Raw genomic sequence first — 15,638 nt, 5'->3', positions numbered from 1 at the left:
CTTATTTTCAAAAGTTCCTCCAGAAGGGAGGCTGCCCTAGAATTTGTAAAGACCATACTTGGGATCCTCTTGCTTCAGCCTTTCCTGTCCTGGGATAAGCACACATTTGTGTGCCAGTTCAAATTGTAACTTCCAGAGTCCCTACCATTAGGAGTTTTATATTTTCTTTTTTTTTTTTCATTTTTAAAGTTATTTCTCTAATCATATACTGGGAGACCTAAGCATTTAGTATTCTTTATACAGCAGGTCTGATTAGATATTCTCTTCTTACAAATGAGGAAATCAAGGCAAAAAGAGCCAGGCTTGCAACGATGAATCAGTGCAGTCTGCAGATTAGAGCCCTGGATATAGAGAGCCAGGCGTCTATTCTGGACATATGCTATAGAGGGAGATTGCTGAATTAATATCAGATGGCATTATTTACTCACATGGGAAGTGTGCAAACCACTATTTGCCTTCTGAATGTCTATAGAGCACTTGAAAATTCATGAGACCACTTAATATCCATGAGCTGGTTTTTGCCTCCCTTCAACACTGAAAGATATCATTATCACTGATATCATTATCACTGGTAAACTAGCAAAGTGAGAGAATTTAGAGCTGAAGCAGTTTGCCCAGGTTCACATGGTTTCTAAGTGATGATGCCATGAATTAATATCCAGTCTTGTGACTTCCCCTCTAGTATCTTTCTACAAGACACACTTGCTGCCTTTGAACTCTGTCAGAACTTCATTGTATTCCTTTTCTTTTAATATAGACTCAAACAAAGGACTTTTTATTCCCTTCCCCAATCGGGAAATAAAGGATTCTCTAACTAGTGCTTCTGCAACCCAGGGCAATGGCACACCAGCTCAGAAATTAGATGTTTTTCCACTGGGGACACAGGTAATGTATTCACTCTCCTGCTGATCTATTAATTAGCCAATGACTAATACTAATGATACAGTGTTATGTTTATTTATATATGTACTCTTAGCACAGTGTATGCTAGGTATTGGTCCTCAAACAGGGATGCATCTGTTAAAGGTTCAGAGTTGGTTATAAAAGTCCTTCTCTTTACCAAATGCTTCCAACTCTTATTCTCTGACCTCTTACATTCTCTGCCTCTACCTTCTAATTAAAGTCTTATGTATCAAAGTGGCTTTCCCAAAAGCTGCCTCTTCTGTGGAACAGACAGAAGGAAAAAGGTAATGTGGCACAGGAGTGACAGGCAATGAGAAATTAGAGATGATGCCAAATTTAGAAAAAAAACCTAGTTTTTGGAGAAAAAATGTTAGTAGAAGTCATGCAATCATTTTATTAAAGTTATCGTGTGTGAGCAAATATGACCTCAAACAGAACTGACAGCTTCTGCATTTGCATTTTCTTTGATTATCTTGTAAGCAACAGAACTATAGAAACAGCCAGAGGGAGGATTAATGGAGATGTGGGCGATCAGGACTGTTTTAGTGAAAAGATAGTGAGGATTTTTCAGTGTATATGTGTGTGTGTTATAATAGCCTTCTAATTTTAAATACAGGTTAGCATTTGTTTCTTTGTTTTCGGAGATCGTACTTAGGTGCTAAGAAACTATCTCTGTTACCTTTTTTTTAATCTTGCTATTGATTTAAGAAAACAGAGACAGTGTCTATTCCAATTTACAGTTAAATAACACTTCTCAGTTTTAAAAAAAAAACCTCTCTAGAATTCCTGAAACGAGGAGAGAGAGAGAGAGAGAGAGAGAGAGAGAGAGAGAGAGAGAGAGAATTGAATAACTTACTATAAACCTTAAATTTATTATAAAGAAGTGCAAATTCTTTTTCTGGCTACCTAAATTGTGTATGTGGGTGCCTGTGTGTGCTGGAGTAGTACCCAAGGCTTGGGCATGCTAGACTAGCACTATGCCACTGAGATAGATATATCCCTAGCCAAGACAACGAACATATTAAGATTTTTTTTAATACATATTAGATGGATTTTTTTTTTTTGCTTCAGTTCTTGCCTAGTTATGCCTCAGATTAATTTACAGTTTCTTAAAACTTTAGTAGTTGCTTGGCATGATGAGCACATACCTGTAATTCCAGCACTTAGGAGGCAGGAGCAGGACTGTAGCAAGTTTAAGGATATCCTGGTTATACAGGGAGCTCCAGGCCAGCCAGGGATATACAACAAGACCCTGTCTCAGGAGAAAAAGAAAAACTCGTTAATGAAATAAATAGAAAAGTCCTTTAAATAGAAAAGATAAAATTGGAGAAAATGATCTGGGCTGGGGAGACCTCATGCACAAACATGAGGACCCGAATTTGGATCCCCATTGTAAAAGCCACATAAGGTTGTGATTGGAACCCCAGTGCTGGTGGGTGAGCAGGTGGATCCTAGAAGCTCACTGGCCAGCCACACTAATCAAATAGATGAGCTACACGTTTAATGAGAAGCCCTGCCTCAAAAAACAAGGTGCAGACTAAGAGGATCGCTACTCACATGTGCACCGCCACCCCCTCTGACCCCCACATGGAAAAGAAAAAGTGGCCTTATCTAATTTGTATGCAGACAAAATACAGTAGTTCAGTGTTTGGTATGTCTTTTACCTTCTAAGGATAGTTTGTGTTTTCAAGAACTCTCCTTTCCTGCTCTAAAGCAACTCTGGAACCTCCTTGTGTTGTAACTGTTTTAAAATGGGCTCAGCCTTGGACCCCTGCTGGAAGGTCTAGTTCCCTCCCTCCAGGGATGAATGACCTTGATACCAGGAAAGTACTCAACTCCCAGGCCAGTAAGCTTACATCTGAACATACACAAATGCCTTTCTTCCTAAATTTTCAAACTTTGTTTTAGATGCAGGAAGCAACAAGAAGGGAGACAAGTGACACCCACAAGGAAGATGGTAAATATTTGGTCACTGGGTATTCAGAGGAAATCTGGATGGGCTGAGATTTGCGAGATGCCCATGCTGCAGCGCTGCACGTTCTGGTCGCTGAACCTTCTGCTCTCCCTCTCCACCTCGCCTTCTCCCTCTCCCTCTCCACCTCCCCTTCCCCCTCTCCCTCTCCCCCGTCCTCCTCTCCCTTTCCCTCTTCCTCTCTCCCATTTCCCTCCTCTTTCTCTCTACCAGATTTTAAGTTATACTGTTTAAGTATTTTTAGTATTATTCCCCAAATGACAATATGTTTTTTACTTACACAATTTAAAAATTGTCAGTATCTTAATTTTTCCTTCTTTTAAGTTTTCTCTTAGGTAATTTAAAAACCTTGAAAGACCTTTATTCTTTCAGTCCCCCACTCCCAGAAGATATTCCTACAGACCTTACTTCCTGCTTTCATGAACTGAACCTAAGACTTGCTGGTGTAATCCTCCACCCCTGAGCTACATTCCCAAGTAGAGTTCCTGTGGATTTTTATTCCTCATACTTTTTTAACCCCACAAGATATTTTTATACAATTTTCATTTAAATTTATCTTTGTTTTCATTTCTTTCTTTAGCCCAGGTATCCTATCCCTTGTGAGATCATTTCCTCCAGATCATAATACATCCTTCAGTGTGGGCCTGCTGGTGATGAACTCTCTCTTTTGTTGTTTGTTAATGATTCCAGTTCACCATTGTTCCTGAAGGGGATTTTTTAATGAGTGTAAGGCTCTAAATTGGCAGATACATCTTTCAGAAGAGTGCAGTTATTCCACTGTATCATTCTTGTAGCTGGGGATCTATTACTTTTTCTTCCCTGTGGCTGTTTTCTAGGACTTTCTGATGTCTTTGGTTTTATGTAGTTTCTTTGTGATGTCCATATTTATTGTTATTTGCCCTGTTTGGTGTTTATTATGCTGTTCTTATTCTTCTGGAACTCTTTTTTTTTTTTTTTTTTAAGTCTTTCGAGACAGGGTTTCTCTGTATAGTTTTGGAGCTGTCCTGGGTCTCACTCTGTAGCCCAGGCTGGCCTCGAACTCACAGAGATCTGCCTGGCTCTGCCTCCCAAGTGCTAAGATTAAAGGTGTTTGCTACTATGCCCAGCTTTTTTTTTTTTCTTTTGGTCTCTTATTCTTTTATATTTTTCATCTTTTTGTTTATTTGTTTGATAAACTTTCTGGATAATCCTTCTGGTCCACATTTCATTTTACTAATACTCTCTTTAGTTATGACTGAACCACGATTAAGTTTGTGTGCTGAATTCTTTTTGTTGTTGTTGTTTGTTTGTTTGTTTGTTTTTAGACAGGGTTTTACTCTGTAACAGCCTTGGCTACCTAGAACTCACTCTGTAGACCAGGCTGGTTCCAACTCACAGAGATCCACCTGCCTCTGCCTCCCAAGTGCTGGGATGAAAGACTGTGCCACCACCACCCAGCTCTGTGTGCTGAACTCTTAATTCCAATTTTTTTTCTCAGTTCCATATGTTTGATTTGGTATAGGTCTCTTTTTCTAAGAAAAAATATATGCTTTATATTTCCTTAACAGAATAAACGTAGGTGCTTTATAGCTATATGGTAGATATTATTTATAATATCTAAGATCTTTGTAGGTCTATATGTTTTTTCTACTGGTTTTCATTCATGTTAATATTTTGATTTTTGTTTGTTTATTTTTTGGTGTTTGCTCACTCTTATATTTGAATAATTATTTGAACAAATAATTATTAGTCATATATGTGTTGTCTTTTCCAGAACAAATTTCCATTTGCTTCTGCCAAGTACTTCGAATACTATCATACTGTCAGTCTGGGACTGCTTTAATCACAGCACAAGTCATTATCAGAAATGGCTTATTTTACCCTCAACACTGTATCCTGCCCACATTTTCTTCTTACAGTGTGTGTGAGCTATGGGGATGCAGTTGCCATGTCTCTTACCTTGGGCAGAACCTATACTTTTGTCCCTTTTCACCCTAAAATGACTTTGAGTAAAAGTGATTTTCTGTGCCGGGCGGTGGTGGCGCACGCCTTTAATCCCAGCACTCGGGAGGCAGAGGCCGGCGGATCTCTGTGAGTTCGAGGCCAGCCTGGGCTACCAAGTGAGTTCCAGGGAAGGCGCAAAGCTACACAGAGAAACCCTGTCTCAAAAAACCAAAAAAAAAAAAAAAAAGGTGATTTTCTGTAATAATATACCTTTAAAGTTTTGTTTTTATTTTTGTTTTTGTTTTGTTTGATTCCTAAGTTGGGCCTAGAAATTCCTCACTGTCTTCTTAGCTCTTTGTTGGATTTATACCATCCCAGGAAGATAATCTGAAGTATCTAGTTTCTCATTAATTAGAAAATCAATTCTTTTGGGGGGGCGGGGTTCGAGACAGGGTTTCTCTGTGTAGTTTTGCGCCTTTCCTGGAACTCACTCTGTAGTCCAGGCTGGCCTCGAACTCACAGAGATCTGCCTGGCTCTGCCTCCCAAGTGCTGGGATTAAAGGCGTGCACCACCACCGCTCGGCATAAAACCAATTCTTTCTGCCTTTTTGTTTTGTTTTCTTTTCTTTTTGTTACCTAAATAAAGATACTGTTTTATGGCCTTTACCATGATATAAGTTGACAATGGGTAAAACATTGCTGGTCTGTAGGTCCTTGGGAACATCAGGGTTAGAATAGTTAATGTGACCAATTCAGAATGTGTACCTATTCCTAAGGTTGCCCTTGGAGCATCAGAAATTCTGAATGTACCAAGGAGCACAGAGCCTGCTCCTTTGTCTACTGTTCTACTTGCTAAACTATGATACTTATTGAATAGCAAATATAACTGTCTGAGAGAAATTCTGTAGAATTGGGATAGCACCTAGGTCAGGGATTTTCATACATTTTGCATTCCCTACTATTTAACTAGCTTAGGTATCAGTTCCCAGTGAGTGAACTGGAACCTCTGGGTGTAGTTTAAGAGAAGGCAAGGAGTCTATAAAATCATAGACCAACTATTGTCTATAAACTTGAATGCATAAAGCTACAATTATTGTCATGTGGAGGCACGCCAACTTTTTATATGAAATTACTGTCTAGAAGCCATGGTAGCACACATCTGTATTCTCAGCACTTAGGAAATGGAGGATACAAGAGGGTTGTGAATTCCAGGACAGTCTGGACTACATAGTCAGACCTTGTCTCAAAGGACAAAAGAAAGCAAAAAACACTACATAGAAAGCTCTGAAACTACCATTTCTAGAGGACATTTTTAGGTTACTCTATTATTATGAAGTTTGTCTCCAGAATGATACAGATTCGTTATTGTTTACAAAATGTCCCACGTCTTGTTGTCTTTGTCCCTGTGGAAGTCCTCTCCTCATTTTGCTAGCATTTATTGGAATTAGAAACCACCTCTTTCTAACACCCTTTCCTAGTGAACAGAGGTACCCAGCTGGGCCAAGATGAATTCTCATCATGTTTTGTTTTGTTTTCTTTGGTGAGGATTAGAATTCAGACATTACTTGCCTCATCGGTCCACAGTCCGATCTCCAGAGAAGATGAATAGAGATGGATACCGAGTATCTTTTTTAGACACCAAGACTTCAGGTTCTTCTCCAGAAAAAGACTTGATACCAAAACCTGACACATATTCATGTACCAATGATGTCTCACTGGGTAAACGCCTGGATGTGGGTGATTCTAGCCAGATCCTTCCCTATCAATTACCTTCAGATGTTGGTCTGGACTATTATGATAATCATTATTCTCAAACTCTTTCCCTGCATGGAAGTCTCGTCAAAAAGCCTCAAAAAATCAAGAACTACCGAGAATATAGCATAAAGCCTTCAAATGACATAAAAGCCACCTCATCTCATTCCTGTGGAGACCTACTAACTTCTCTGTCAAACCCCGACTCCAGCACAGGAAGGCTTTTGAAGCTTAGCTCAGGTAATAGCTACCTGTCAGTTTGCAAGTCTTTTTTAAACTCATGAATTTTGGAATTATCATTTATTGAATTGAATTTGTGTTTCTTAAATTGTATATTAGGGTCATTAGTGGTTCATGGAACTTCCAGAAATCTAGAGGGTATGAGTGCAATATGATGGATAATTTAGAGAAAAAAATATAGAAATATGTGAGTCTCACATCTACATGTTATTTTAGTTAAGTGACATCTCAAGACCTATTCCCAGCTGCATCTGGTTCTCTCTGGTCACCATCATCAAACTCTGGCCTCCACATATATATGCTCACATGTGAACATGCACATGCATGCACATGTATGGTGGGGGACGACAAAAGAACAGGAACTACCCTGGTGCTGAGTTGAGAATGGAATGGTGCAAGTATGGGAATAGAAAAATTTACTCTCAGAAGAAGATAGTTTCAGGATAAGTTATAGAGACTGGTCTTCAGCTATTAATTTATTCAATAAAACTCACTGGATACCTACCATATGCAAGACACTATTCTACTTCTGAGAACAAAATCCAATTCCATGTGTACTTGATCATAAATCTTGTCTCTACTTTTATTCGAACAAGGTAAGATAGATAATAAGTTACCATAAATATGTCAGTTTATAAGTGCTATGATGGAAAATAACAAGTATATAAAAAGTAATAAGGAAGAAATGATGTTTCATAGTGAATGGTCAGGACAAACTTCTATGATGAAGCATCATAAACATGAGGCTTGAATAAAATGAAAGTATAAGGTATACAGATAACTTGGAGGAGAACTTTCTAAATGGTGGAAGTAGAAAGTGCAGCGTTCCTAAGGCCATATTTAAAGAACAAGGAACCTAGGATGGCTATAGCAGAGTAAGAGAATGAAGTGTATAGATGAGGTCAGAGTGATGGCCAAACATTTACTCTGGGTGAGATATGTAGTTGGAAGATTTGTAGTAGCAAAGGATTCTCACTTAAGAATTACTCTGAGCCGGGCGATGGTGGCGCACACCTTTAATCCCAGCACTTGGGAGGCAGAGGCAGGAGGATCTCTGTGAGTTGGAACCAGCCTGGTCTACAGAGTGAGATCCAGGACAGCCAGGGCTACATAGAGAAACCCTGACTTGAAAACAAAAAAGAAAAAGAAAAAGAAAAAAGAATTACTCTGAGGGGTTGAGGATCTGGTTAGGTTAGTAGAGCACTTGCTGCACAAACTTGGGATCTGAGTTTGGATCCCCTGTGAAGAAGCTGGGTGTGGTGATGTGCACCGGTATCCATCCCAGTGCTGGAAAGGCAGAGGCAGCAGGAGCTGTAGGGCTTTCTGACCAGCTGTGCTACCAGTTTGGTGAGCACTAGCTTCAGTGAGAAACCCCATCTCACTCAGCATCATCCTTTGGCCTCCACACATATATGTTCACATGTAAACATGTACCTACACATGTATGAGATCTGGATGAGAGAAAGAGACAGAAAGAACAAGAATTACTCTGGATACTGAATTGAGAATGAAATGGGGCAAGGATGGGAATAGGAAAAGCCATTTAAGAGGTTAAAATCCAGATAAAAATTGGTAGCTTCAACTAGAGAGAACAGTAGAGGTAGTGAGTAAATGACAGATTCTGACTATATTTTAGGAAAATTACCCTTGGATTTGTTTATGGACTGGGAATAAAGTGTAAGAGAAAGAGAGTCAGTGTCTCCGGGGTTTCAGGCCTAGCCTACTGGGAGAATGGAGTTATCATTTACTGAGATAAAGAAGAATAGAATAGGAGAAATGAGTTTTAAGATGAATATTGAGTCTGGTTTTATATCTTAAGTTTTAGATGCTATTAGAACTTCCCAGAGATGGCATCCTAATAATTGACATAATAGTGTGGATTTCAGGAGGAAATGTAGTTGGAAATATAAATTTGAGAATTATATGGGTACAGATGGCATTACAACTGTGAGTGGATGAGAATCTCATCTAGAAAGTAAACATAGATAGGAAAGAGATCTAAGGGTCAGACCTGAGTCTTGTGAAAATTTAAAGTTGAACAGATGAAGACAAAGTACCATGAAGGGAAAGCCGATTGTTACACTGGAGTCCTAGTGAAGAACACATGTTAAGAAGGAGGCAGTGATAGTTCTGTGTCGGAGGCGGAGGGGAGAGCTGGGACTGGCAGTTATTTGGAAATACAAAGGAATTAGTGAATGGCTTCAGGGCATACATTAAAATAAAAGCTCCATTGAGGTGAGTTTAAAAAAAACAACACCTTGGAAATGAAGCAATAGAGTACTAAGTAGATACAATCCCTCAAGGAGTTTTGCAACAAGAAGGAGCAGAGAAATGGAAGAGGGGATGGAATCCTATAAGACTGATAAAAATCATCAGTAGAGGGAGAATTAGTGATGTATTAGGAAACAGAACATCTACAAGGAAAAACTCCTTGTCTAGTCCACAAGAGATGAAATTTGGTCAACTGGTAAAGAAGCTGGCCTTAAGTGAAGCACCAACAGTTACAGGAAGGAGGCAGGGGATTTATTCCGATAGCTGATAAATGATAGGTCGGTTGATAAATTCAATGGTGAGATGGGATGGACATTTTCTTTGATTTTCTGTTTTCTTGGTGAGATAAAGGAGGGAGGAGATGATAAAGTTTGAAGAGAAAAGAGATGTGAAGTAATTCTCTCGGGGAAATAAAATGAATTGACTAGAGTAATATGTAAGGACAGCTGGGCAGTAATAAGGATCCAAATAGTCTAGGAGTCATGAATTAAAGTGAGAAAGGTCAGAACAGATGTGTGTTGTTCTCTAACCACTGCTCTGGTATAGGCTCCTGCATGTAGACATTTGCATTTAATCAGAATTTACGGAATTCCCCCCAAGTGCCTGCCTTGAGGAGATTTCTATCAGGGTCCGGAACAGATGCTACAAGCGGCTAAGGATACTAATCTGAGGGATATTCAATGAATCTAAGAACACTGAGTTATTTAGTCCATTCCTTTATTGTTCTAAGTAAAATTCTACAAGTGCTGTGGGGAAAACCAGTATATGTATACACAGTCATTCTTTTACAATGTATTGCGAGATTTAAAGTTTTCAGGGTCACAGAGAGAGGTGATAAGGATCCACACATAACTCAATAATTGTCAGCTAGATTAACAACCTAAAAGGGGTGTGACTAAAGGGGAGTTCTCTGGCAGGGTCAACTAAAGGCTAAGATCAATTAGGGAATCTAGGAATAGCACCTGACTGAGGAGGAATTAAAACTTAATTTGCACAAGAAAGAAGCTTGGCACCTATCCCCTGTCTGGCCTTGATGGCAATCTCCTTGGATCAGTGGGAAGTAACTGCCTTAACTCAGTAACTAGCAAGTGGCTAAAACATCATCCCAGGAATGTGAGCAGTAAATCTCTTAAATTAGGGTCTTGTATAAATAACCTGGGGTGAAGGTAAGGAGTTGAGGATATAATTGTTATGATTCTTTTGTCTGTGGGTGAGATGAGCTAATGTTTATCTATGTACAGTTTTGTCCGTGGAAAAAGGTATCTTTGCTGAAATACTTTTGTCTGGAGAATGGCCTTGGCCAGATATATGTTAATGAAAAATAAACACAGCTAGGGACAGTTATCCAATTACCCCAGATGTATAGGGAAAGTTGTGCCCAAGATTGAGATGCAATCATGAGATTACATGTAAACATGAAAATGCACGGTAAATGGGGAGAATCATAGCTGTTATTGCACAAGAAGTTTACAACAAGAAACAGCCAGTTCGTTCAAAAGGCAGTAATCCCATAACGCCTTGCGTGACGGTTTCCTCTAATAGAACCCTTACTTCTGATAGTTTGACCTTCTGAACTCTAGCTGTCACTGCTGTATACTGTCATGGACTTTTACCACCAGCGGCTCTCAATAAGAGTTGAGGTTTGATCAGATAGAGGAAGACAAAAAAAAGGAGTTAACAGAGTATGTTAAAGAGTAGTTATTCTAAACCTAAATACCAACAGATGTAAGGTTTGAGAGAGTTGAAAGACAGGCTCATTTCCCAGGCTGTTTCCTCCACAGATCTATATGCCACAACCCATTTCAACAGCGAGCCTGCCCTGCTGACCAGTGTAGAGCAACAGTTATCCAGCAGTCTCAGTGACTGTGCACCAGCACCTGGTTCTTTCCCAAGCAACCGGGTCCTAGGAAACTCTCTGCAGACACTGCTGTTGCCTCCTGGGACTCCAGAAAACAGAGAGATTCCAACTAAGAGGTCATTAAGCGGAGGAGTCAAGTGGAAGGACAATGTTCTTGCCAACCTGAATCTGAAGTGTGGTTTCCAAGAAGCTACAGGCAGCGAGGCGCAAGTATTGACTTGTTTGTGTGTGTACAAGAGACACAAAGGCTCAAGAACAGAATGTGCTGCTCTTGGGGTTTGGGGTGGTTCCACCAATATTGCTAGAAGTTCTAGGGGATTTTCAAAGACCTGTGGCCAATATTACCAGGCTATATGGCCTGTGACTCTTTTGCCCTTAGGAAAAGTTATCCCACCTTTCTATTTTTTCAACTTTCTATCACAAAGGAACTATTTACTTTAAGAGCATAAACATGGTACATGGTAGGAAAACACTTTAATAATTAATGTCCTGCAAGAGTTTGCTAACAGGACAGAGTAGAGACATTGTCACAAGTAACTAACTTACTTGAAATAGTTTTTATAAATTCTTCCTTTTTTAAAAAAAAAAAAAAAAAAAAAAAACAGGGTCTCACTACGTAGCCCTGGCTGTTCTGGAACTCACTTTATAGATCAGAATGACCTTGAAGTTGAAATCTGCCTGCCTCAGCCTCCTTAGTGCTGGGATTAAAGATGTACATCACCAATGCCCAGCTAAAATCATTAATTTGCTTTTCTGTACAGAAACTCAAATGATTCTAATTTTTTCCCAAAGTATCCAAAAGCAAATGAATTAGATTTCCCAAGGGATTTTTAGCTGAAAATGGCTAAGAGAATCAAGAACTGTCTTTTCTGAATGTTAATTTTTCTGCTGGTCTTATTGCCACCAGGGAGCCTTCAGTTTAGTTTGAGGAACCACAGTCCTGAGAGTCCGTGATCCCTTGTCCTGTAAATCGTGTCCGATATTTATTGCCTTGTACTGAAGCAGAGTATTTGATCAAAAACTATTTCTAGATATTTTAAGATTTTAGTTGTTGGGAGTCTTTTTACACATTAGGATGATTTCACAGAAATTGTCTGTTTCTTGACTCTTTGAATCTTTCTTACTCTGTTTTTAGAACTCTGGAGGTAAGAGCTGGGGATAGTTTGCCTAGTACGTATGAGGCCCTAGGCACACTCTCAGACACCACAAGTGAAGGAAGGAGACAGGAGAGCCTCTGGAGACAGTCATAGTTTTTGTTCACTAAAGGGGGCAGTCTTGTAATATTTTCTTTAGTTTCTGGCTTGTTTTACATTCTCAGCCACAAATGCCCATTGTATCAGACAAAAACACTAACTGTGATGATATATCTAGGGTAAAGTCCCAGGAATACGTAAGATATTAGGATGCTTTATTAACAGTCTGGGAAAAAATTTTCACTTCTATTTCATGTCATATTGTCAAAATCTCAACATTTTTGATCTATCTTTAATATTACAATTTTTTCCTGTTAGATATTTTTTTTTTTTACTATGGAGAGCTTTCAAAGTGCTGACTTACTATAAGCAGAAAGGCAGATAGACTGTTTTGCACTTAGCATGATGTAAAACCCAGGGCCTCACACATACTAGGTAGGTCCTTGGCTATAAATTATGTATATGCTGTTTGATTTCTGAACTCTGTAATTCTCAAATTTCTAAAATTAAACTGGGCATGGTGGAGTCTACCACCAGCACTTGGGAGTAAGAGGTAGAGTTCAAGGCCAGCCTGGGCCCCATGAGACTCTGCCTCAACCAACAAAGAAAAGAAAAAAAAAAAATTAAAGAAAACCAGTAACAGTAAATTTTATTTTTAATAAATTTCCATAAAGTAGCCTTTTGATATGAGTAGACTTTTCTATGCTTTATCCCCAAATCACGTTAACTTCTCAAATGATCCTATCTTGTGTCCTTCATACATCCACAGTCCTTAAGCTGTACTGATCAGGGCCAGATTTTCTGAAAATATGTTTATCCTAGTTGTAATGCTGTTCTCTACCAATCATAGGCCACTCGTGACTCAACTCATGTCACTGTTTTGAGTGTTGTGTTTCATTATCTAATAATCATCCTTAGTGGGGTTTTTTGTTTGTTTGTTTGTTTTTTTAGTTTTTCGAGACAGGGTTTCTCTGTGTAGCTTTGCGCCTTTCCTGGAACTCACTCTGTAGACCAGGCTGGCCTCAAACTCACAAAGACCCGCCTGCCTCTTCATCATTAGTTTTTTATATCAAAAAAGCCAAGCAAAAGTTGAGGAATAGGGCTGGAGAGATGGCTCAGTGGTTAAGAGCACTGACTGTTCTTCCAGAGGTCCTGAGTTCAGTTCCCAGCAACCACATGGTGGCTCACAACCATCTGTAATGAGGTCTGGTGCCCTCTTCTGGCTTGCAGGCATACATGCAAGAAAGGACACTGTACACATAATAAATAAATCTTAAAAAAAAAAAAAAAAAAAAAAAAAGTTGAGGAATAATAAGACTGTCTTTATGTCATACTGTGTGTGTTCATGTGTGTCTGTATGCATGTATGTCAGTGTGCATGTCTGTCTGTATGTGCCTGTGAGTGTGCGTGTCTGTGTGTGTGTGTGTGTGTGTGTGTGCATATTGTGTGTCTATGTAAGTGTGCATGTCTGTGTATGTGAGTATGCATGTCTGTGTGTATAAGTGTGCATATCTCTGTGTGTGTGTGTGTGTGTGTGTATGTGTGTGTGTGTGTGTGTGTGTGTGTGTGTGTGTGTGTGTGTGGTGCTGGGGATAGATCCCAGGGTTTTGTACATGTAGCTAATACAGGCTATATCTCTTGCCTATATTAGTTTTTTTGAAGTCCATAAGACTCTATAGGAAAGACTGGGAAATAGAAATATATAAAACACATAATAATATGCATGTCATGTTAGGATGAATAAAAGCAACTGTGAATGTTACTATATAGATCTATCTATGATTTCTTTGAATAAAAAATATCATTAGTACTCGACCTAACAATGACATTTAACTTACAATTTTTAAAATGTTAGAGGGCGAGCTGGGCGATGGTGGCACACACCTTTAATCCCAGCACTCGGGAGACAGAGCCAGGTGGATCTCTGTGAGTTGGAACCAGCCTGGTCTACAGAGTGAGATCCAGGACAGGCACCAAAGCTACACAGAGAAACCCTGTCTTGAAACCCCCACACACAAAATGTTAGAGAGCATTTATGTTTATTTAAAATAGCTTATTATGAATTTTAATTTCTTATTAAATTACTCTTAATTTTATCTTATCATATATGGTACTTTTTAAAAAAATGTCCTGCAGTTTTATCTTCTTTTTGTATTACATAATACATTGAACCACACATGTAAGTACTAAATATCACGTTTTTATTGAAAATTCTGAAAACCTACATAGAAAAATCATGACAGAGGATCTACTACTTTTGAAATCTCCTTTGAGGGCCTAGAGATGGGGCTCAGTGGTAGAGGACTTGCCTAGTGTGTACAGGGTTCTGGGTTTAATCCCCAACACCGCCAAAGAAAAAGAAAAAGAAACATGAAATTGCCTTGAATATCTCATATGCTTGCCTCAGACATAGTGATATGAGATTCATATCTAAACCAAAAGATGGAAGCTTTACTTTAAAAATTATGAGTGCTTTAAACTTCTGGACCCTTGTTCCCTATTGTGTGAGAGTGACACAAACGGTACTGGTTTCTGCTTTTGTTTTCCTTCTTGAGCCTCTCTCTAGTGACCTGGGCAGTTTGCGTGGTTTACCGGGCAACCATAGTCCCCCGATCTCTGCCAGAACCCCCCACGTGGCCACTGTCCTCAGACAGCTCCTGGAGCTGGTCGATAAGCACTGGAGTGGCTCTGGCTCCCTCCTCCTCAACAAGAAGTTTCTTGGTAAGTGCATGGTTAGTTCTCTGTGCAGTTGGGAGGACAGGACCTTGCTTCTGCTCTGTGGTTTTTAGCCATCTAGTTCCCTTAGCATGCAAGGAAAAGTGTACATCACTTACCAAAATTTCCCAGAAACACCATGCTTAACAAATCTGCATTTTTGTTACATTTCTCTCCCCCCCCCCCCTTTTTTTTTTTTTTTTTTTTTTTTGGTTTTCCAAGACAGGGCTTCTCTGTGTAGCTTTGATCTTGCTCTATAGCCCAAGCTGGCCTCAAACTCACAGAGATCCTGGCTCTGCCTTCCGAGTGCTAGGATTAAAAGCATGCACCACCACTGCCCAGCTAGCAAATATTCTTAACTGCTGAGCCATCTCTTCAACCCCCACACCAAATTTTTTAATTAAAAAATTATACGGGGGCCAGGCAGTGGTGGTGCACACCTTTAATCCCAGCACTCAGGAGACAGAGGCAAGTGTATCTCTGTGAGTTCAAGGCCAGCCTGGTCTACAAGGCGAGTTCCAGGATAGGCTCCAAAGCTACACAGAGAAACCCTGTCTTGGAAAACCAAAAGAAAATAAAATTATATGGGGAGAGGACAAGAGAGGGTAATATATGTATGAATATAATAAAATTATGTTGTGTACATATAGGAAACTGTCATGATAAAACCTATTATTATATATAGTTAACATAGTAAATTTTAATTCTAAAGGGACATAGAGGAGAAAGAGTCAGCCTTCCTTCCCATGTTGACCCATCATTGCCATTTTGTAGGAAATCATTCCCTGGAGCAGTATCTCTAGAATAGTCA

General features: G+C 39.4%; 1 protein-coding gene across 2 annotated transcripts in view; it reads left to right on the top strand.

The window, feature by feature from the left end:
• Lrrc36 (leucine rich repeat containing 36) overlaps positions 1 to 15,638 on the top strand; it is a 64,759-nt gene that overhangs the window by 41,613 nt on the left and 7,508 nt on the right. Inside the window, exons 6-10 of one of the 2 annotated variants that reach the window (XM_059264155.1) lie at positions 758 to 885; positions 2,812 to 2,860; positions 6,350 to 6,790; positions 10,843 to 11,129; positions 14,668 to 14,833. In XM_059264155.1, coding sequence (XP_059120138.1) covers positions 758 to 885; positions 2,812 to 2,860; positions 6,350 to 6,790; positions 10,843 to 11,129; positions 14,668 to 14,833 — 1,071 coding nt within the window. Of the gene's footprint in view, positions 1 to 757; positions 886 to 2,811; positions 2,861 to 6,343; positions 6,791 to 10,842; positions 11,130 to 14,667; positions 14,834 to 15,638 lie in introns of both variants that reach the window. The other variant, XM_059264154.1, reaches the window with a different exon arrangement.

Source organism: Peromyscus eremicus, chromosome 5 (genome assembly GCF_949786415.1).
Source record: "Peromyscus eremicus chromosome 5, PerEre_H2_v1, whole genome shotgun sequence".
Taxonomy (NCBI): domain Eukaryota; kingdom Metazoa; phylum Chordata; class Mammalia; order Rodentia; family Cricetidae; genus Peromyscus; species Peromyscus eremicus.
The sequence above is the reverse complement of the archived record's forward strand: the minus strand, read 5'-3'. Positions and strand labels throughout refer to the sequence as shown.